The sequence below is a fragment of the Zootoca vivipara genome, chromosome 2 (genome assembly GCF_963506605.1).
Source record: "Zootoca vivipara chromosome 2, rZooViv1.1, whole genome shotgun sequence".
Lineage (NCBI taxonomy): Eukaryota > Metazoa > Chordata > Lepidosauria > Squamata > Lacertidae > Zootoca > Zootoca vivipara.
In genome coordinates, this window is record NC_083277.1 from 37,910,677 (window position 1) to 37,933,480 (window position 22,804).

The 22,804-nt window shown below is 42.6% G+C and overlaps 1 protein-coding gene across 6 annotated transcripts in view; it reads left to right on the plus strand.

Moving 5' to 3' along the window:
• Positions 1–22,804, plus strand: part of GRIP2 (glutamate receptor interacting protein 2) — a 380,534-nt gene that overhangs the window by 214,809 nt on the left and 142,921 nt on the right. The window contains exon 1 of one of the 6 annotated variants that reach the window (XM_035106513.2): positions 13,897–14,824. The exons of the other annotated variants lie outside the window; for them this stretch is intronic. Within the exon in view, the coding sequence (XP_034962404.1) occupies positions 14,746–14,824 (79 nt within the window). The 5' untranslated portion in view covers positions 13,897–14,745. Of the gene's footprint in view, positions 1–13,896; positions 14,825–22,804 lie in introns of those variants that run through there. 6 annotated transcript variants of the gene reach the window in all.

A 22,804-nucleotide genomic window follows, 5' to 3' on the forward strand; every position in this document is an offset into this window, starting at 1 on the left:
TTACAACCTACTCCAATAAAATCTTCTGGACGTGTCCTAGTTTATTTGTATATGTCAGGGCTGGGCATGGACAAAAACTGAGGAAAAGGATCCAATAGGATAGGTGCTAGCTCCTAAGGGCCAAAGCACAGGGGGGCAGGTTTTTTTAGGTGGTGGGCCCCCTCAATGTTTGGCTCCACCCCCTAGCTCCTTGTGATGCTGCGCACACAATGTCAGGACGTTGTATCGAGCCCCCTCAATCCTCCTGAGAAGCTGGTGCCTCTGCCCAAGAGGTATCAGAATCAGAAAGCCAATCAGAAGCCAGGACTGGAGAACAAATCAAGACTCGGGATAAGACCAGAAATGTAAGAGACAATGGAGTTCAGGGAGCTCTTCTCACTCAGGCAAGGCTCAGCTGGAAAAGGAAGCCTTTTATTCTTCCTGTCCAGGAGAAGCTAAGGGCTATCCTGGAGCCCAATCAGATCTGGAAGATTCTTCTAGGAGAGGCTGCAGTTATGCAATTTCCAACATGGGCCAGTGGCCAGTAGTTCTTGACCTTTCAAGCCCCTTAACAGATTGGGATCAGGTTATTTGAGGGACCACCTGCACTTGCCCAGGGCATAAAATAGATTATGGAGCTCCTGTTGGTGTGCAGTCAGGATAGATTCATCAGGTTGGTGAGAACAAGAGAAAGGGGCATTTCTGCGGTGGCCTCATCCTTATGGAATGCCCTTCCACAGGAGGTCTGGCCTCTCACAAGACATGCCTGGCTATTTCTAAATGGGCCGTAAAGACCCAGTGTTTCAGTGATGGCTTTAAATTTTACAGTTCACAATGCAAAATATTTTACAGTTACTCCTCACCAACCACATGAAATAGTCCAACTAAGTTTTGCTCAAAATAGACCCAAGGAAATTAATGGAGCCTAGTCAGTGATGCTTCTTAATTTCAGTGAGTCTTCTCTGATTGGGACTCACAGTGGATTCAACCCAATGTTTTCCTAGAGGTTCCCAGTGGAGATTGCAATAGACTTGGTCTTAGGAAATCAAACGCAGTTCACAAGTATGCTATAGCCACATGTAATGGTGTGGCAGGATAAGAAGATGTCCTCAGATTCTCCCTTCGTCCTTCCCCTGGATGGAAGAGTATCGTCTTCTAACAGTGCATGCTTGCACGATAGACCTTTGCAGTTTCATGGTGGATCAATTTGATGCATTTCTTAAGAGTTCTGGGACCAAGGAAATCTGTCCCCACTCTACCACAAAGTTTGTTAGTCACCTTGGTCCCAACACCACCTCTCGGGCTTCTCTACCTCACTGGCTTATTGTGATGGTGAAGGGAAGAAACTATGTACACCACCCTGAGCTTTTGTAGGAAGGACGGGGTGGAAATAAAATAGCTCATGGGGAACCCAGTCGGGAGGATATACTGTACCTTCCCTGGAGGACATTGAAATTGTGCAAATTAACTGCTTTTTAAAAAAGAGCTTAAAAAGCTCTTTTTGCACTAAGTTTTCCAGAACTGGAAGGAGCTTTTCTCCTCCTTGCTTACTGGGCAAGTCCCACTCAGTGCATGTGCTCTGCGATGCTCCTGCAAGATGTCAGATGACCCTGCAATATCTCATAAGAGCATTTCAGAGCCTGCACATTGAGTGGGACTTGCCTGGTAAGCAAGGCAGAGATCACATTGTATATAATGAGAACCCTACCACCTAAGCAGACTATTCAGAACTATTACTGGGAGCCACAATATTTTCTTTTGATGAGTTTACTCCAGGAAGGAAAAGCAGAGCGAATGAATTTCTTTTTATTCCTTTGATCTAAAGTTGATAATTGTAAGCATCCATAAACATGAGAAAACTGCAGAATACCACTTATTTAAAGATGGATGTTATGAATGTGTTTTTCTTTTGCAAAGCAAAACCTCCATTTGCTGTAACAACAGAAATTTTAACATTCTTTTTTTAAAAAGAAAAAGAAATCCTGCTTCTGCCTTTTGATGATTTTCTTAGTACTTTTCTTAATATCTTGAAAACAACCTTAGTTTCCTCTCTTGAAATCAGGCCAAGATGAGAATAAGCCGCTTTGACCTGAGAAACTCTTATGATTATATAGTTTGCAGTCTTACTGATTTCTGGAAGCAGAAAAATTAGGGAGCAGCAGAGACAGGCAGAGCGTTTATCCTAAGTAACACAATGGTGTGTCAAATGTATTGGTTTCTGTAGAGTTACAAATTAGCAAGTTATAAATAAATTAATTGGAATATATTAGTGTCCTGACTCCCATTCCAACTGTCACAAGACCACAACAGGTTCATGAGAAGGAAAATCTAGAGTTTACTAAAACAAAAATAATCTCTAATTACATACTCTAGGACTAGTATCCTAGTTTCCTCTGTATGATCCCAGTACACATTTCTTGTTACCTTTCTCTCCAAGACATACATAAACTTTTTAATGTCAGGAATCCCACCTTGAACTGACTACAGGTTAGCTACCTGTAGATAGAGTCTTGGTCTACCTGCCCCCTGCCCCATCACAGGCAATAGGGTCCTTTCAATTTTCCCACCTTCGAAGAAGAGATGTGTCATCTCCCTTATAAACAATGAAGTCCTCTCTGCTCAATTTAGCTGCAGAGTAGGACATGTACAGAAAGTTAACCCTATAATCCTCACCCATAGAAGAAAAAATATGCATTCCCATATAATACACAACAGTCTATAAAAGCAGAGCCCATGCAAACAGTCCATATCAGCAAAGTTTCTTACCCTCTCAAGAGCGACCTCACAATGAGTGGAGCAGCAAGGAAGAGTCCTTGTCGTCTCCCTTTAGGAAGTGGCCAGACTGGGCCCAGAGGGAGTGGCAAGCAAATGAGCAAATGGAGAGATGGCAGGAGGTGGCCCCACTGAGAGCAATCAACACCACTGATGACAGAGAGGAACTGGTATAAGGTGAGAATCATGACCCTGGGGGAAACCAGTCTCCTTCTTACCTTGTAGACACTCCTCCTTGGGTGAGCATGTACAAATCTTATCAAAAGCAGGAAGAGTAGCTGCCACTGGCATGATTGGGATCCAGGTGTTTCAGTTTTTTAAGAAAATAAACGCTTGAACACAGAGAACGGCATTCTTGCTTTGTCCTTCATTAGGTCACAACTTATTGGGCTGGTCAGGTCTTGTATCTTTCACTTACACAAAAGTCCTTTAGGGCAATTTGCTGGGGGGAAGAAATGCAGAGCTAGCTTCAGGGACACTTGAGGGCTATAAAAATGTTTAAGTCTGTAGGGGATCATACATCAGTGTTATGCAGAGTCTCATGGCCTCAGGTCCCCTCCATTGAAGAAGCCTCGACAGTCATCTTTCAGTAGGAATTGTGCAGGAAGTTGATACATAGAGGTGTTAATAGGAGGTAGCTTTTGAAGCGCCATGTATAGGCCAGGTGGCGCTGTGGGTTAAACCACAGAGTCTAGGGCTTGCTGATCAGAAAGTCAGCGGTTCGAATCCCTGCAACGGGGTGAGCTCCCCTTGCTCGGTCCCAGCTCCTGCCCACCTAGCAGTTCGAAAGCACATCAAAGTGCAAGTAGATAAATAGGGACCGCTCCGGCGGGAAGGTAAACGGCGTTTCCGTGCGCTGCTCTGGTTCACCAGAAGCAGCTTTGTCATGCTGGCCACATGACCTGGAAGCTGTCTGCGGACAAACGCCGGCTCCCTCGGCCTATAGAGCGAGATGAGCGCTGCAACCCCAGAGTCGGACACGACTGGACCTGATGGTCAGGGGCCCCTTTACCTTTTACCTTAGCTTTTGAAGCGCCATGTATATTGATGGAACTGTGGGCTGTTGTGATGATGATAGACACCCTCCTCTAGGGGAGAAAAACCCCCATATATTGGGAAATCGCTAACTTAATGCATTTGCTTGTAGGACTACCGTTTGCTAGCATAGACGTTAAGGCACTTTATTTCTCAATATGTTTGGAAAGAGTGCATCTACCCAAGCCTTTCTCACTTCCCGAAGACAGCCGTATACATCTGGCCTTTTACTTTCCCATTCCCTAGAATCAACACATCAAATACTATTTACCACATTCACCTACTATTTTTTTTTAATTTCCTTTGGCTGTTATTTAGGATGAAGTGTTCAGCTCCCTCTCTGGCACTTTGGGGACTAATTTAGCTGCACTGAGTCTCTTTTGGAGCTTAATTCCCTATTTTCAAAGCGAAACTATTTCCACTTCTGTTGAACCCTTGTTGTACTAGAGTCTTCCAGACTGCCAGCTGTGTGAAGACTTAGGAGGGCTGCTTGTGCGCACACGCACACACGTACAGGCACACACACACTTTCCTTTTCTCAAAAGCCCCAATTATGCAAACAGATTGAGGGACTTGAAAGTAAATCAGAGAAGCAGGGGAGTTTGCAATGTAAATGATTTGCCATAAGGGACATGACCTCATTTCAATATTCGGAGGAGGGGGATGTGTATAGAAAAATCAAAACAAAACACGATGTTAGTGCAGCTTGAAAGCTGGGCATACATACCACAACCCTAAACACATTTGCTTAGAACTTAGTGTTACCGATTTCACTAGAATTTTTTTCCAAGTCAATCTGGGAGGGTGAGGGTTTATGGCATGAAATTGCCACACACACATACCCCCCCCCACACACACACAACAAAACGATGGGTAAAAATAATATTCTTCATTTACTGATTGACTTAGTATATTTCTATTCCAAATCTTCAATTCAAAATGTTCCCAGGATAGCAACTATATGTAAAAATATAACATGCAATATTTAGATATAAAATACCTAAATAATTATCAAAACTCTGGCACCAGTTATTCTATTGAGTGATTGAAACGGAAACAATCTAAGAATCATTTAAACATGACTAAAAAGCTTGGGGGTATTAACAGTCTTTTGTGACATCTAAATGGCATTGCCATAGATGCACTGGATAAAGGGACTCAAAGGACAAGGTCTTGCTTCCTTTTGCCAGCTGCTACACCTCCAAAGGTGGGATGTGATAACTTCACATCAGAAGTGTAACTTAACTATAAATAGAAACTCAAAAAGTTGATCTCTTAGGTTGATGAACTCAAAGGTGGTGCAGGCCACGCCACCGCCATGAAGTGAAAACAAGCCATAGAAATGAATGGCCCTTCAGTAACCTAACCCTAAGTATCAGCTTGGCATGAAGTTTGAATGATTTAACTTTTCATGAGAAGTTTGGCTACGTTCTCTAAGCTCAGATAGGACCAACTGTGAAAGTGGGTTTATTACTGAGTCAGTTTGATTAAAGCTGGAGAGAAGTGGCCCAGTAGAGTATAAAACAGCTTAGTTATTTTTTCTATTTATATACTACCGGTACTTACTATCTAAAAGATATTGAAGCAGTTTACAATAGGTAAATACATAAATATGTGTATATATACACACAATAGGTACAATAACACCATGTCATAATACAGAAACAGTATCCATATCCATAAACATAATATAAAATGGATAATACCCAAGAGCATTGCAAAGGAGTATTGTATAACATAAAAATTCAAACAACACAGCACGTATACAGTCATTTATCCAATCCCGTTCATCATCCATTCCACACAACCACTGCAACCATTCGCTACTTCAAGCATCACCTCTACCAACCAACCACACTCAACAGTAGTGCAACCCACATAAAACACTCACTGTCAAGCGTACACATATAATATATATTCCTAGTACCAGAAGCAGTAATGGACTCATGCCCCACTTCCACTGGACAGTCTAATACTCCTCTCCCTTCTTTCACCTGAGAGGGACCCAGATTTAAATCAGAACAGACTTTCACCCTGGAGGGTATAGAACTACTGTCTCTCAATTACAGAATCACAACATACTGTACACAGTACTACACAACCTCTGGAAACACAGGTGTGATGCTCCTATGTTGGGGACCGTTAACCATGTGTAAAGGAGCTGAAGCATATGATCCAGGGGTTACAGTACCAGAGGACTGGAAGTGCTGAAATACCCAGTCTTCTAAATGAGGAGATACCCTGTACTAGACAAGGAGTGGTATGTTACCAATCACATGCTAAACTTAGGGTGTTTGTAACGTAGATAAAATAAAGGTGGGGCAAACATTTTTTTTATATAAAACAACAGCATTGGGGGGAACCCACCGTTCTACAATGAGCGTTTTCCTTTCTCATTTGGGATTCTACTCAGGTCTGACTATGCAATGTTCTCATATTCATGAAGGGTTATATGTGGAGATGGTGATGATTTGTAAATAATGGGCTCTTGATACAGATGTCTGTTGCTTCTAATATTCCTTTAGTACAAGGAATATTACCTTGAAATTCTTTCTCTGTTCTTGATTAATAACAAGGTGCTTTCTGAGCTCTTCCGCCTATGCAGTCACCATTCATCAGACCAGGCCGGTAAGGTCAGGAGACACCGCTGGCACATGCTCAGAATGTGATTAATTTAGTCTTTTGCTTGGACTCAATGAGAAACTGTCCTTCCCTGATTGCTCCATCTGCCTTTCCCAATCGGAGGTACGCTGACTAAGATAGGTCTACGTTCAGTGTCTCCTTTTCTCCAACCTGCAAAATGGTATCAACTCTCAAGTTGTGCTTAAACAACACCACTGCTGCCTCTAACCCAGGCATCCCCAAACTTGGCCCTCCAGATGTTTTGAGACTACAATTCCCATCATCCCTGACCACTGGTCCTGTTAGCTAGGGATGATGGGAGTTGTAGTCCCAGAACATCTGGAAGGCCGAGTTTGGAGATGCCTGCTCTAACCCTTCATACAGGTAGAAAGTTACTAAAGGAGAGATTTTTACTTGTCCAATTAGCAGAGGTTTTCACAACTGTGAGGTTGTTGTTTTTTCACTTTATCCTCTGGATTTCTACAAGCTGTATTATATAAATGAGCTTTATCAGTGTATCGGAGATGTGAGGGAGGGAACATTTCTACCATCTTTCATGCAGTTTGATCCAGCTTGTTAACACATTCAGTTGCTATTGTAATTAATTATTTAATCCTTCTCCCTCGGTGCTATAATATCAGCCCCCATTTCTGCTGAGTTTCACAGTTCTTAAGTTTTCCTGTGAGCACTTCATGCTATCTTGAAATGCAGCGTGGACTAGAGAGCTTAGAAATTAGGGTTTTTTTGAATTATGGTGCTGGAGGAGACTCTTGAGAGTCCCATGGACTGCAAGAAGATCAAACCTATCCATTCTTAAGGAAATCAGCCCTGAGTGCTCCCTGGAAGGACAGATTGTGAAGCTGAGGCTCCAATACTTTGGCCACCTCATGAGAAGAGAAGAATCCTTGGAAAAGACCTTGATGTTGGGAAAGATGGAGGGCACTAGGAGAAGGGGACGACAGAGGACAAGATGGTTGGACAGTGTTCTCGAAGCTACGAACATGAGTTTGACCAAACTGCGGGAGGCAGTGCAAGACAGGAGTGCCTGGCGTGCTATGGTCCATGGGGTCACGAAGAGTCGGACATGACTAAACGACTAAACAACAACAAAGGGACTACTTTGGCACCCGCGGTTTCCTGGCTTTTCTATTTTATCTCTTTCTAAGGCAGCATGAGGGGGTCAATCAGATCCAGATTGTGATGTGCACATGCACACGAAAGCTCATACCAATGACAAACTTAGTTGGTCTTTAAGGTGCTGCTGGAAGGAATTTTTTTATTTTGTTTCGACTACGTCAGACCAACACGGCTACCTACCTGTAACCAAATATGGACTGAGAGCTGCAGTACAATTCTCAAGTGTGCAGTCATTCCTGACGGCAGCTGGGAATGTAGCCAGTTTTTATTTTATTTTCCTTCTTATCAGTCCATTACTGCACTGTATCTCCAGTTTTCCCCAGCATATTTTTTCTGCATTCATTCATTCATTTAATTTTTTAATCAATATTAGCCTGGTTCCAGGGAACTCCCTTTTCATTGCCTTAGCATGGGGGTAGTAAACTGTAGCCCTCCAGATGTTTTTGAAGTCCCATCAGTTCCAATGAGCATGGCCATTTTTCAGGGGTGATGAATGCCCTAGTTCAGTAACATCTGGAGGGTCACAGGTTCGCTACCTCTCATGTTTTCTGTCGGTCTGTATCTGGGCAGGTTATTCTAAATTAGGCAAGGACAAAATTCTAACCCCTGAGATTATTACAGACCCTCCAAGTGTCCCTATTTTCCTGAGATGTCCCTGATTTAGAGAAGGCTTCTTGGTTTCTGATTTGATCCTGGAATATCCCACTTTTCCTTAGGATGTCCTTATTTTCATTGGAGAAATGTTGGAGGGTATGGTGTTATCCGACCCCTGAGCCATCTGAAGGCAATCCTGTATAGGGGAGGGTTTTTTTATGTTGAATAATGTTTTTGGTATGTTGGAAGCTGCCCAGAGTGGCTGGGGGCAGCCCAGTAAGATGTGTGGGGTATAAATAGTAAAATTATCATTATGGAATGGGGTGCCCCTATTTTCATCGGAGAAATGTTGGAAGGTTTGTGTTTACAGCAGCCTTTCACTACTGAACAAGCACTGTAAATAATAGAGTATCCTTGTGCTTTTGATCGAGTCATTAGACTTTACATCCACAGGGGGCCTTGGGCCTTGGCTGTTAAAGCTTTGCCCCTGCTCATTTCTCCCAAAGGCCTTTGTACTATGTCAGAAAGCCTGTGAACACAGCAAGTTCCCCCTCAGGCTATGTTTGGGAGGGAGTTTTTTTTCTTCCCCCATGCCTGTCAGATCCATTGTAGGCACGCTGCCTGACTTCCAAGACACTGCTTCTGCAGAGGATTGTGTGAAAGATGATCTCCCAAGGCCTTAAAGCAGACATGGAACCTCAAGAGGCCTCAAGACTACGTACGATGTGTTGCATCACGATGTTCGCACCAGGTCTTGCTGTTAGGAGTGGGTGAAGATGCTTAAATCTGGCCCACATTCAGCCTAATAAGAAGAACAACAATTTAATTATTTGTACCCTGCCCATCTGACTGGGTTGCCCCAGCCACTCTGGGATGTTTCCAACAAATATAAAAGCCTTATATAAAAAAAAAAAACTGGACTTCATAATATATTGTACTTGTTAAGCAAGTGGTTGTGAAAGGTGGAGCTGACAACCGGCAAAAAGGAAGAGATGAGTCACTCTGTCCCGGGCCCAGATGGGACTCTTAACACAGCAGCAGGGGCAGCCTTATTCTTAGGCCAAGAGTGAGTAGGCTGCCATAATAGGCCGTTGATTTGGGACATCATGAAATGGCAGGAAATTGCTATTTGTTTTATTTTTGTTTTTTGTTTTTTTGCCAAGCAGAGACATCACCTTGCCGACAAAGGTCCGTATAGTTAAATCTATGGTTTTCCCAGTAGTGATGTATGGAAGTGAGAGCTGGACCATAAAGAAGGCTGATCGCCGAAGAATTGATGCTTTTGAATTGTGGTGCTGGAGGAGAACTCTTGAGAGTCCCATGGACTGCAAGAAGATCAAACCTATCCATTCTGAAGGAAATGATGAGTGCTCACTGGAAGGACAGACCCTGAAGCTGAGGCTCCAATACTTTGGCCACCTCATGAGAATAGAAGACTCCCTGGAAAAGACCCTGATGTTGGGAAAGATTGAGGGCACAAGGAGAAGGGGATGACGGAGGACAAGATGGTGACCAACATGAGTTTGACCAAACTGCGGGAGGCAGTGGAAGACAGGAGTGCCTGACGTGCTCTGGTCCATGGGGTCATGAAGAGTTGGACATGACTAAACAACAACAACAACGGGTGGAGGGGCATCTTAGCTTGGATAGGGGTGTAGGCAGGGGGTTACATTTACTACTCCACCTCAGGCAGGAAAACGTTTCGAGCAAGCCCTGAGGGCTAGTAGAAAATTGGGCAGCCATTACTGCTGTTAGGGCAAGCAAATGTGAAGGAGCCGCATAACTGTTTGCATCTTGTGATATAAGTGTGGAAGAAAGCTTGAACTGTTTTGGAAAAATTGGCACTGTTGGGGAAAATGCAGGGAAGCCAAAGGGCTTGCTCCAGCTGATGCCTCCACCAATTTATTTTAGGACCTGATGCTTAGATGGGGGCTACAGCTGCCTAGCCTAACACATGATGGTGTTTCCTGCTTTTGATGGTGTTTCCTGCTTGGCAGGGGGTTGGACTGGATGGCCCTTGTGGTCTCTTCCAACTCTATGATTCTATTATCTCTTCCCAGAGCAGGGCTGAGACTACTGGGCAGCTGGAGCTACACTGCTACACTTCCCTGAGGCTGCTACCACCCACTCTCACCATTGCTCACTGTTCCTTCTGTGCACAAGAGTGGTGCTCTGGACATGGGAGGGCATGTTGCTGAACTGCAACAACTATCACCCCCAGATGTTGTAAGCTAAAAATGGCTTATCTTCTGAGTTTACTCCAATAAAACTCAGAGACGAGAGGAGTTAGGAGTCTATTGTTGTTTATTGCTAGGCAATAGGTTACAGTTGAATTGTTTCGCAAAACTGCAACCCCACTCGGTGGTCCTGGTAGGGGTAATTATAAAGCATTTAAATTTCCACCAATCATATACATCATTACCTCATTTCATGTTTAATACACATGCACAATAAGCGTTAGCCATTTCTGCTGATTTTGTTCTGATTCCCACCGCTTTCTGTTAAAGTTCTAATTTCTGTTACATTGTGTTAGTATGCATGTTGGGAACCTGTGTTATGTGTAACCATTTTTACCATGTATCAACTTATGTTCTAGTTTATGAGCCTATCTTTGTGGTTCACATGTTAGCTGTACTTCTGCCCCAGTTGGGGGGGGGGGAAGCAACTCGCAAAATCATCAGTTTCATAAAGCAACAGGTTACCATAACTTCTCTATTAGAAGCACACTCAAGGATTTATTGGGGTTCACATTATCATATTTATTGTGTAGGGTTGCCAGACTCAATAGTGGACAGGACTTCTGTGCCTTTAATTGCCCTGCTCTCTTTTGAGTCTGGAAACCTTAAAGAGAAACCAGCAGACCCTTTGTTTAATTTCCAAGCAAAGGGTCTGCTGGGTTCTCTTTAAGGTTTCCAGACTCAAAAGAGAGCAGGGCAATTAAAGGCACAGAAGTCCTGCCCTCTATTGAGTCTGGCAACCCTATTATTGTGGCCCTTTCGGCCACCACCACACAGCAAACATGGCTAATGGCAAGGGGTGATGGGATGTGCAGTTCAGCAATATCCAGGGGGGCCAAAGGTTCCCCACACCTGGTCTACATTGACTGGTAGTGTCTTTTCATGTGTCTTTTCCCAGCCCTTCCTAGGGATGTCAGTGACTGAACCAGAGGCCTGATTGTTACATCCTGATTTGTATCTGGTCATCCTAATTATTACTGCTGTTACTACTTGGAGGATGGCTCCAAGGACAAAATTTGTGCCATGCCAGAATATCACTAAGGTCTGTCTTGTCCTGGTTCCATGCAGGGCTTTTAGGAGAAATCTGTATGAATCCTTAAAAATCCACACTGTGGTTTGTTTGTTTTTTAAATGTACATGTTAGAAACAAAGCAAAACCTTACGAGGTGGTACAAGTTGTGTGTGCTCACGAGGTGGTCCTGAGTCTTGAGGAGGAAATTGAATGTAAAATGTGCATAGGATTAGCACTTGAGAGTGATGGAACGTCAGCAAGATTTGTCATTCCCAGGAAAACTTGATGCAAGGATTTCAGCACACATGGCAGCAGGAAACACATGCTTTACCTTGTCATTTATACAGGCTGAATGAGTTTTTCAAACAAAAAGAGAAGAGAGACAACCCTCAGATCACCTTCTATGCAAATCTGTTAGATTTGGGGATACTTCAGTGTGCATGTTCCAAACTGCCCCTCTGCTCCAATCCTCACATTGCTATGGGCCAGGCATAGGCAATCTCGGCCCTCCAGATGTTTTTGACTACAACTCCCATCATCCCTAGCTAACAGGACCAGTGGTCAGGGATGATGGGAATTGTAGTCTCAAAACATCTGGAGGGCTGAGTTTTGCCTATGCCTGCTCTGGGCAGATTAGATCAGTTGCATTCACTTTCATTATGGCTTGGCAGATTCTGCCACCATCCTAGGCTACTACATGTGCCAAAACTGAGTTGAACCAGGGCCTGGGGTATTAATTCCAAAATATTGGAGATTCCTACCCTGGGTGTAACAATAGCACTGTTATAACCAGGACAAGTGAAAATGTTTAAATGTATGGCTAGGCCTTTGTAGAAATGAATCTATAACCCCAGTTGCTTTTTGATTTCATGGCACTGAATATATGTATTTACAGCAAAATGACTAAACTATTAAGTGAGGGTGAGGTTTAAAATGCCGGTTCTGTACAACAGCATTCTAAAGACCTACTTAGAGAAATTTGAAATTGCTCACATTAGTGTCTGAATATTTTATTGCATTTTAATTTGCTTTATTATGTTGTATGATTGCCTTGAGTATCTTGGCTTCATAAATAAAATTAGAGTTGTGCTGAAAGACTTTGCTGCATAAAAATTAATGTTTTAATGCTTGGGGACTTATAAAAAATTCAGCAGGTTTTTTCTATATAAAAAAATAAAATAAAAATCTGCTAATGATGGGGAGAGGGTCCAAAAATGTATGACTTCAGGTAATCAGATGTGTTGGGTCAGCAATCTCCAGTACACATGTGTTTTAAATGAAACATTATAGTAACATTAAAATAGTTCTATATTCCAAAACAGCAACAACAAATATGAACCCAAATAAATTTGAGGAAAACATACCCATGTGGGTAATCATTTGGATTGAGACCTTGGGTCATTCATTCCAGAATTCCTGTAGCCTTCCGCCTTTGAGATGACTACAATAATGTACTACAGTATTCTGTAGACCCATGCAATAGTTAATTCTACAGCAAAGTCAACTTGAGAATGGACAGAGGTACTACCGGTACTTAGTCACATTCCAGATGTTAGGGAGTTCTTGTATCTTTAAATAAGTGTATAGAAAAGGCAAATTCATCAGCAGCAATTCTCTTCACCTGATGAGCAGCACCTGCTTAAATTCCATCTTCTTCTCCCAACTATAAAACTGGGGAGTCAGATTATCTAGCTCTACCCTACATTTTAAAATGTAGATCAAATAATGCTATGGAAGGTCTCCATTTTCCTATGGTTATCCCAAAGTTGCTGTGGGTTGGAGTATGGAGTGCTGGAGAGTTAAACTGCATGCGTATGTATTGCAATATGTTTGCATATCTAGAAAGTGGGTCGTGGTGTCATATTTGTTGTTTGCTGTTGGCTGTCAGTGAGGAGGATAGAGATAGTCTCTTGGCTTTTAAAATCTTTCCTCGCTAGTGTGGTCTTTTGTAGGCTACTTAGTCTCAGCCTACCTGTGCCTCTGCTACCCCAGACCCTCTACACCAGGGGTTCCCAAACTAAGGCCCTGGGGCTGGATGCGACCCAATCACCTTCTAAATCCGGCCCGCTGACGGTCCGGGAATCAGCATGTTTTTACATGAATAGAATGGGTTCTTTTATTTAAAATGCATCTCTGGGTTATTTGTGGGGCATAAGAATTCATTCATATATATTTTTTCAAAATATAGTCCAGCCCCACCCAAGGTCTGAGGGACAGTGGACCGGCCCCCTGCTGAAAAAGTTTGCTGAACCCTGCTCTACACTGTACCAATTATGTGTATGATCTCCATACACATAAATCTCATGACCCTCCAATGTTGTAGTGTCCATTAAATTTAGTGGTTGTAAACATTTGGAGAAGTGGCAATGCTGCTTCTGCATTCTTCAAGAGGAGGCTTCAGTAACCTACAACCCTCCAGATGTTAAATAAAAAAATTCCTTCAGTAACACCTTAAAGACCAACTAAGTTTTTATTTTGGTATGAGCTTTCGTGTGCATGCACACTTCTTCAGCTCATACCAAAATAAAAACTTAGTTGGTCTTTAAGGTGCTACTGAAGGAATTTTTCTATTTTGCTTCGACTCAGACCAACACGGCTACCTACCTGTAACTAGAACTTCCAGATGTTGTTAACTCTAGTTCCCATCAGCCCCTCCGCACATGGCCAAGGAATAATGAGACTTGTGCTGCAGTGCCAAAGTCCTGTAACCTTGACATGCAATGAACCATTTGCAAGTGTGCTTCAGTTCAACATGCCTGAACCACTGAGGGCAAAACAAATCCTATTAATCCTTTATTTTTTTAAAAAAAATGCGTATGAGTTTGTTCTTTGATGTGCAGCACTGTGACTTACCTTCATATAAATACGTTACTTTGTAATGGTAAATGTTTTGCATAATGGACCCCCTAAGCTATTTTCTCCTTTTCCCCAAGTCTACTGAACCAGCCTTCGGTAAATTAATACATGAAGCCCGGCATATTAGCCTTGCCTTTGTCTCCCTCACACCTGTTTGTCTTGGCATTAGAGCGCCCTCCCCAGCAGTAGCTAAGCTGACCTGTGATATTTCACAATCTGGTTAACTGATCTCTGAGAAAGAGTTAATTATAGCTCCCCCACCCCACCCCTTCTTGCTCAAACTTGGTTGGGTATTATAATCAGAGCCGTAATTATTCATGCTAATTGCTTGTTTGGGGAGTTGGAGTGAGGAGGGGAGAGCTCTAGTCCTTTACATGGGTGATTAGCACTTCAGTAGAGCTGGACCAACTAATCTGAAGGGCTGCCCTGAGTTTGGGAGGGGGGGGGGAGATGCTGAAGTAACCCAAGTCCTGTGAAGGTGGAACGTGCCAGGTCAGACTGATGTTGCTTCCTCCCCTGGGACTGAAAAAAAAGAGCATGCACTTCTTGCAGACCTTCCTCCGGTGGAGGGCAATCAGAGGTATTTGCACTTTCGATGGGCCCTTTTCTTTTTGTTCTGTTGGCTTAATCACCTTTGTAATGAAGGGATGGGATGAACTGCTCAGTCTTTTGCCTGAGACTTGCTTTTAAAATGTGCTGCAGCCTCATACTGGAGGGCTGTATGTAATGGGATAATACGCTCCTGAGGTCTTGATAAACCAAGGGTGCTTATATCTTCTTGATGAGCATGGCAAATTAGCATGTCATTAGAGCTCATTGAGGCTGTATGAACAAGCATGGGGGGTCCTTTTCTTTCATCACTATAGACATCTGGTGGGCTCCTAATGGTTGTAGATGGAAAAACTACCTGAATTTCTATGTAACTTTTTTGCATCTTGAGATGATTAGCTGTACGGGTAGAGGAGGAAGGGGGAGAAATTGCTATATTAGTGAAATGGGTGTGTGTGTGTGTGTATTTTCCTCTTGACAATCTCTTCTTTATGTATTTCATGGCTGAACACATGAATGCTTCTGTGTATTGGCTAGCATGAAAAATTTGAAAGCTGGTTGTCTCGTAAAAATGGTAGCTTATTAACGAGAAAGGGGTGGTTCTTCAGGTTCTAGTCAAAAGTGGAGAAGCTATATTAAAAGACTTCCTGCTGGGTTTTTAAAATTGAAACATTGCAGTGTGTGTTAATAGTACTCGTTTTCTCTTTATACCTCAAACTGAGAAATAACTGTGCATGATCTTAAGAACAGTGAGTGGGGGGGCAAATGTCTCCTACCCTTCCCTAAATGGTTCCCCTGGTAAATAAGGGTCTGCTTCTAGTGGGTACATAGGGACTCTTAATGCAGGCTTGTCATTGTCAGTGGGTGTTACTCTGCCTAAAATGCCTAAAGCTACAATTAAAGCCCACGTACCCATTGAACTAAATCAGACATACGTATGAGGGTTAGTTTTGTGTGTGGAGAGAGAGACGGGGAGAGAGAGAGGTTGAGGAAAAGAAATATTATTTGGGCATGCATAAGACTACATGGTAAGTCTAACCCTTAAACAGTTTACTCAGAAGTGATGGTTTTAAAGCTGGTGAGAGACTGTTCTGGTATGCTTCAAGATTGCAGCCAAAGTGTACTGTTTTGCAACCCCCATTTAGTCCCATCAATCTCAATGAGACCTAGAGTAATAGTGCTTGTGATCTGCAGCCAATACCTGTTATCTAGAAACTATTTCAAGCTTATGGTGATGAAGACGGGAATCGGGGAGGGATATATAGGACTGGGCACAAGAGAAAATGTCATTATTTGTTTAAGTATGCCTTTTTAAAAAGGGATACTCTTTTATTTTCTGTTCATGAGAATATCTGAGTGGTAAGCAATCCATCAATTCCCCCATAAAAATGAAAGGTTGCTCTTCTTTCTAGAGGTTAAGAATTATTGCACCTGTCACTTGACTATCCAATCATTGGAGTGACTTGCATAATTATGTGTTAATGTGCTCCATAACTTTCTCAGAATTTACTGCCTAAATAATACAGCCTTTCTTCAGAGTTCTAAGACGCTCTTGGCTCTCATTTTCCTTGTAGCATCGCTGACTCTCCCAGGGAGGTGTAGAGCAATGGCTTTGTAAAAACTGCAGACAGGAACATTAGACTCCGTAAAAAGGTCTTGAGGCTGCATGACACAAATTGTTGTTCATATGGAAAGAGACAAAATGTATAGTTCATGTGTTGGCGGGAGTGCAGGGGATGGTGTGTTTGAGAAGCCATGCTGCAACTTGGTTTGCCTTGAGGCAACAGCATTTCAGCCATATCCAGGCATTCTGAACAGGGATTTGGTAAATGTACAAGGAGGGGAAAACATGCACGAATGCACCAATTTCACTCCCATTCACATTGCCCTCTGTGTGTTGCAGGGTGACTTGTCTGCAACAGCAAATCCTCTGGCACTCCTAGAGATGGATTTTTCCAAGATTGTAAAATGTTTAGTAGCATCCGGAACTGCAGGAGACTTTCCAGAAGGGGATGGGGAGGAAGGTGGCTGAGCTATCTCATTTGTGTACACTCCTCCCCTCCATACATGCTTGCTTAAATCCTGAAGATAATTCGTACTAAAACACTTCTCGTGCCAGTCCCTTGCTACCACAAAATGTACAAACCTTACCCATTTCAAAGATGAAGCACCCTTGTAAACAAAGAATTAACTATGGACTGGTGTGTTACGTTGTTTGTACGTGACTGGCTCTCGTCTCATCATGATGTGCCACAGGTTAGCAGTCTGGCAAGCTATCCACCTACGATTAATTGTTTGCATGCCCTGGCTAAGCAACTAATTAACTTCAATAAGGCGAAGTGGTATTGCTGCTTCTGCTTCGTAATGCCAGGAAATAGAACCAAAGGCTTTATTCCTTGTTGTGTTTGGAGATTGTAGCTTAACATTAACTATGGTTTGTTTCACAAACAAGCTGTATTAATGAAGTGTTTGAAGTTGGCTGTAGGAGATGCGGAAGGCCAAGAGGACATTGAGGCTCATTCACATAAAACTAAACTAGGTCTAGGACACTAACTACGAAGTAGAGATAGCTCAGTCGGTAGAGCATGAGACTCTTGATCTTGGGCTATTTCCATTGGGCAAAAGATTTCTGCAACACAGGGGATTAACTAGGTAACCCTCATGGTTTCTTCGAACTGTACAGTTCCATAATTATATCTAAACACAACATCAATATATGGTTTGAAGTTGGCTTGTTTTTAAACTAACTTTGTTTCCTGTGCTTGTTTATGGAGTAAGGAGCTCTTCCACCCTGTTACTTGGGAGAAAGAAAGAACTGTCTTGAGTTTTTTTGGAGTAAGAGGTTGAAGAGACTGAATCTTCTATGATTCTAGTTGAATCCCTGCCAGCATGTGGTTCTATCTGGAAATTAATCAATCCCACACTGAGCACCATAGGGGCAAGGAGTGAGCCTATGCCGAGGAGTCCTGTAGGCACTGCACTAGGCAGTCTTCTTGTATCTAATACAGAGAACTGGTGGTGGTTTCTCCTCCTGGGCAACTTGTCTCATTCAGCAGGATGAGAATAGTGTGAGACAAGGCTGCCCTTGCATCCTGTAGCAAATTCACCGAGACCAATATATTTGCCGGAAGATGTACATGAAACTTAAGATATTCTCATTGATCCCATTATGAAGCTTGCGGATAAGAAAGCTTTTGCCATGAACTCTTGTGCCAAACTCAAGTTTGCTATTGAAATATTGAACTTTAGTTGGGATGGGAGGCCTTGTGATAGCACTGATAACCCTTGAAATACTTTTTCATTTTGTGGCACCCCATACAGTGTAAGTTCTTTGTATGTATGTTGTAGAAATCATAGAAATGTGTTCATCTGGCTGGGGTTGGCAGCACAGAAGCCGAGAAAGAGCTTGCTTGCCCAATGGCAAAATGGTAGGAAGGTGGAGTTAGACTATGTGAAACATTGCAAATGGAAATTGACTCGGCTTGCTAGTCCATTACTAGGATGAATGTCTTCTTGAATGCTAGGTCTCTAAATGTACTGCAAAGGAGCCCAAATAAAGCTGATGAAGTATTTTGAATCATCTGGAGCTCTTTACAGAGCTGTGACTTAGAAGAGAATCTACTTGAATTTCATCGGGGTGACACCAAATTTGACACACACCCTTTACACATTAATTATAACTATAGTATTGAGAAGGAAGTATTGATGGATCTCTGTGCCTTAGGCTGACATTAAATAGTGCTTTGATGAGTTTCAAGGGAGATGTGACTTTAATTGGAAAGGAATAAAGGACATTCCTGTTAAGTATCTGCAATCCCAGAGCATCCACACTTTTGTCTATTGCTGGCCTGTTCCCTGTAGTGATTGTAAAGGCTGCCTTTTCAAATAATAATGAGAGGACAAACAAGTGGCTTACATCCCCTGCAAGCATATAAAGTAAACCATGGCATCCTCTTGGTTCAGCTATTTAAAAATACTGTGAAATTGGAAGTGGTTTGGCAAAGGGGCTCAAGCAATATGGTAAGGAAGTAAGTTACTGCATATGGGAAGGTACTTCTCAATGGCTCGAGTTCTACCGTTAAGAACGCTTGGGTTAATAAAGTCCCGTTCACACATCAATCATATGAGGTGTTTCCACATAACTAAGGGGCAGTGATGCACTAGTCATGCAGCAAGCCCCCCCCCAATCTTCCACATGTTGGGCAGAGCCATATCCCAGTGGGAATCCCATGCGCTTAGAGTTCATGATCCGGAGAAACCTATATAAATAGAGCTCAGCGTGTTGGCATCAGGGGACACGGCAGAGACCCTGGTGGCCTCAGTGGCAGGACTTGGGGTGCAGCCTTGCTGTCCTGTGAGCACGTGGAGACTTCTTTGGGCAATTAACATGGCACAAATGAGGCCTCGTGTTTTGCTCACATCAGTAAAAAGGGCTTGTTCAAACAGTTTCTCTACGTAGCAAGCAGCTGCAGCCCTCTTTCGGCTATTTGCACACACCTGTGATCTCATGGGGGAAGTGATACTCTGACTCCTCCTATACACAGATACACCCAGAGCTATTTCCTGTGATCACGACAGCTGGGAAAAGAGTCATTGGGATCATGAAAACTGTTGCGGGCACCTATGCGTACAGCCTGGCTAATATGCCTCCTGGGGCTGAAGGAAGCTGGGAGTCCAACGACATCTTGAAAACACACACACACACAGGTCACCAGAGCTAGGAAAAACCCTTTTATAGGCTCATTCCTTTAGAACTGTGCCATAGAGATTTTCTCATCCTGGTAACATAAGGGGGTTAGAAATAATGCTTAAGTGGAACCTAAATTAGTTGTCAAAATGTCACAGCATGCACTGCCCAACACACAATTTGGGTGCCAACATCATCATCTGATCTATATTTCTTTGTCACCTGTATTTGTTGTCTGGGCAGCCCAGGACCTCCATATACACTTCCCAGGCTTTCGCTTCTGTGCTGCTATAACAGCAAAAACATTGGAGGCAGCAGTTGCAGTTACTGGTGTCTGCAGCCACAGCAGGCACTGTGATTCTCCAGTGGTTTGATTTCACACACACACCCAAGATGCACTCGATTGTCTCCTGAGGCAAACGGATGCCACCAATTCCTTTGTCATCTGTAGGTCATGAGTGTCTTGTCACCCAAGGAGGTAGGTTGTGAATTCTGGTCCTACAGCAAAAGAAGCATCCCGGACTTCTCCATTTGAAATGTTTTGTCTGCCTGCCAACATTCAGTCAGCACCATCTTCAGGACCTTTAGAATTTATCTTTCTGGTTGTAGGCAGTAGGTGGTGTGTTGTTTAATGCACATATATGAATGCACAACTGATATTTCACATGGTTGTGAGGCTTATTTTGTGAATTGTTAACACTATAGGATGAACGCCTTATTTTTTAAAACAACAACAAAGCAGAACAGGCTACTGCAAAGTGAATGACTACAACAGACAAGAATCCTTGATTTGAGAAGATTGATTTTAAAATCAATGTCCCTAGTTTTTCATCTGTTATATTTTTATGGTACAGTATGCTTTTCCATTTAGGGTAGCTCTTCAACTACCCTAAATTATTTCATTCTAAATTAATGGAGAATCTAATTGCCATCTTTTGAGTTGTTGGGCAAGGTGTGTATGTGTGAGAGAGTGTGGGGTCTATTGTCTAATGGGGGGGGAACCCTCTGCTTCTGACTTAGTCTGAGAATACTACAAAGTGATTGTTGATGCTGGAAGACAAAGGATGCCTTACGGGTGGAAGAAAATTCCATAGCCAGAGAGAAAAGAGAAGCTGCGTTTAAATCTCCAATGGCTTTTTGCGGTCTTAATTTCTTCCTTTTTCCTGGCAAAATTAATTAGATGGAAAGCTATGTTTGTCAAGAGTTATTGAGTTTGACAGGCCTGAGACAGTGCTAATTTATGTAGTTACTTTTATATTTAATGGTCTTGGACATCTATTTTTAAAAGACAGGCAAACTGTCCTACAACAATGCAGTGGACCAGAAGCGGGGGGCGGTGTAGCTTCAGGACTCTTCCTCCCCCCCCCCTTTTACAGCAGCAGTAATCATATCATCTGCTGGAGCCCCAGCGTACTTGCTTTACCAAGTGATTGAGATAGTAACAAGGCTTTCAAGTTTTACTATTCTTGTGACCAGTTAGCACTGAGGAAACTGGAGAATAAGACAAACGATCAAGCAGGGGCTGGATGCTTCTTTCCTGTGATGGCTTTCCTACATAGGTCAATGGCACTTATGTACTCCCAGGTAGCAACAAAATTAGATCACAGTAATGTCATATGTGAATCCCAGGTCTCTCTAGTCAAATTGTGACATGGCATGTATCGTGAATCAGTCTTGGGCACCACTTGAAAAGTCAGAATAAACTATATCCAGAAGGCGTCCATGCTGTAGCTCTCAAGGATAATAATTAGAGATGCATTACAGTAATGGCTTGCCCTTTACTTTCTCTTGTCAATTGTAGAAGGCTAGAGAAGTGTGTATCAATGGATCTTGGGATGAAGGTCCTTCCTAAGGGATGGGATGAAGGTCCTTAGAAGATATCTGAAGGCAGCCCTGTTCAGGGAGGCTTTTAATGTTTAATAGATTACTGTGTTTTATTTTTCTGTTGGAAGCCGCCCAGAGTGGCTGGGGAAACCCAGCCAGATGGGCAAAGTATAAATAATATATTATTATTATTATTATTATTTTATTATTATTTTATTAATTACTAAGGACATTGGAATGTGTGCCTGAGGTTTCCAGTGCTCTGCTGTGGCCAACCTCCATTTTAAGGGCAGGTTTCAAAGATTTAATTCTCATGGTTTCTCATAACCAACAGAACATTCTGTAATATCTCTCCGGCCAAACCATAGTGTGTGTATATTTCATTGTCTACGAATTGTTGGCATCAGCCATGCAAAAGTTGAATAAGAGTAATTATTTTGAAGTGTAGTTGCAATGGCCACCTTCCCAAGAAGGCAGTCTTGATAATAATGGTTTTGCAGGTGCAGTGAGGGAGGCTATAAACATTGTGTGTAATGGCATACTAATTAAATGCTTGGGGTGAAGAGTGTGTAGTTGGAACTGAAGATTTTTTTAATCGTACTTGGTGAATAGAAGGTACTCAGTTGCCTTTTTGAGTGGCCAAAAGGTGTAAAACAAAATAGCTTAAAAAAAATAAGGTGAAGAAATGACCACTACTTATTTTCCCCAAAATATTCATATTCTATATTGATATTAACACCATGTAGAGAAACGGGAGTAAGGACAAAATCCGGATAGTGTAGCACTCTTCAAGTCTCACTTATTTTCAGTGGAAGAGTGGTTTAAGTTTGAGGTGGGAGAGGCATTTAAGTTTGAGGTGGCAAAACTACACTCTTGACATTTTCTGGATATAATCTTGGTGGTTGTGGGATAGATTTTTTTTTTCTGCCCAGAAACAACTTGGAAGAAAATGCCTTGTGCCGCTATGCACACATTCTGAAGCATAACATGAGATTAGTGATGTTTTGAAAAGGATTTATACACGAACTGGTCGTTTTGATCAAGAATCAGACTTCCTCCTGTATCAAGTGCCTGCTTATGTCAGAGCTGTTCATGCACAGCCGTCTTACGTATGTTAAGTATATGAAAATATCAAACTCCATGTTGTGTTCCATTTCTGCAGCATAATTTTATAAGCATCGATGCACAATAGTTTTTATTCAGTCGTATGCACTGTTTGTATCTGTCTTTGTGCCGTTTCCTTGAGGACCCCTGAAATATGCCTGCATATATTGTGTATAATACGCAGCTGACTTGTTAGCGGAACTGGGGAAATCTTAACCCTCTTCTCATCGAGATTAAGGAATAAGAACAAAATCCATGTGGATAAGCTTGACACCGGAGCTTTCAGAAAACGCAATCCCTAATGGAGACAGTAGCATGGGAAGCAGTGCATATATTGGGCACTTGCGGCTCTCTGTGCGAGCTGGGGAATGCAGCACATGTGTGCAGTCTGCTGCC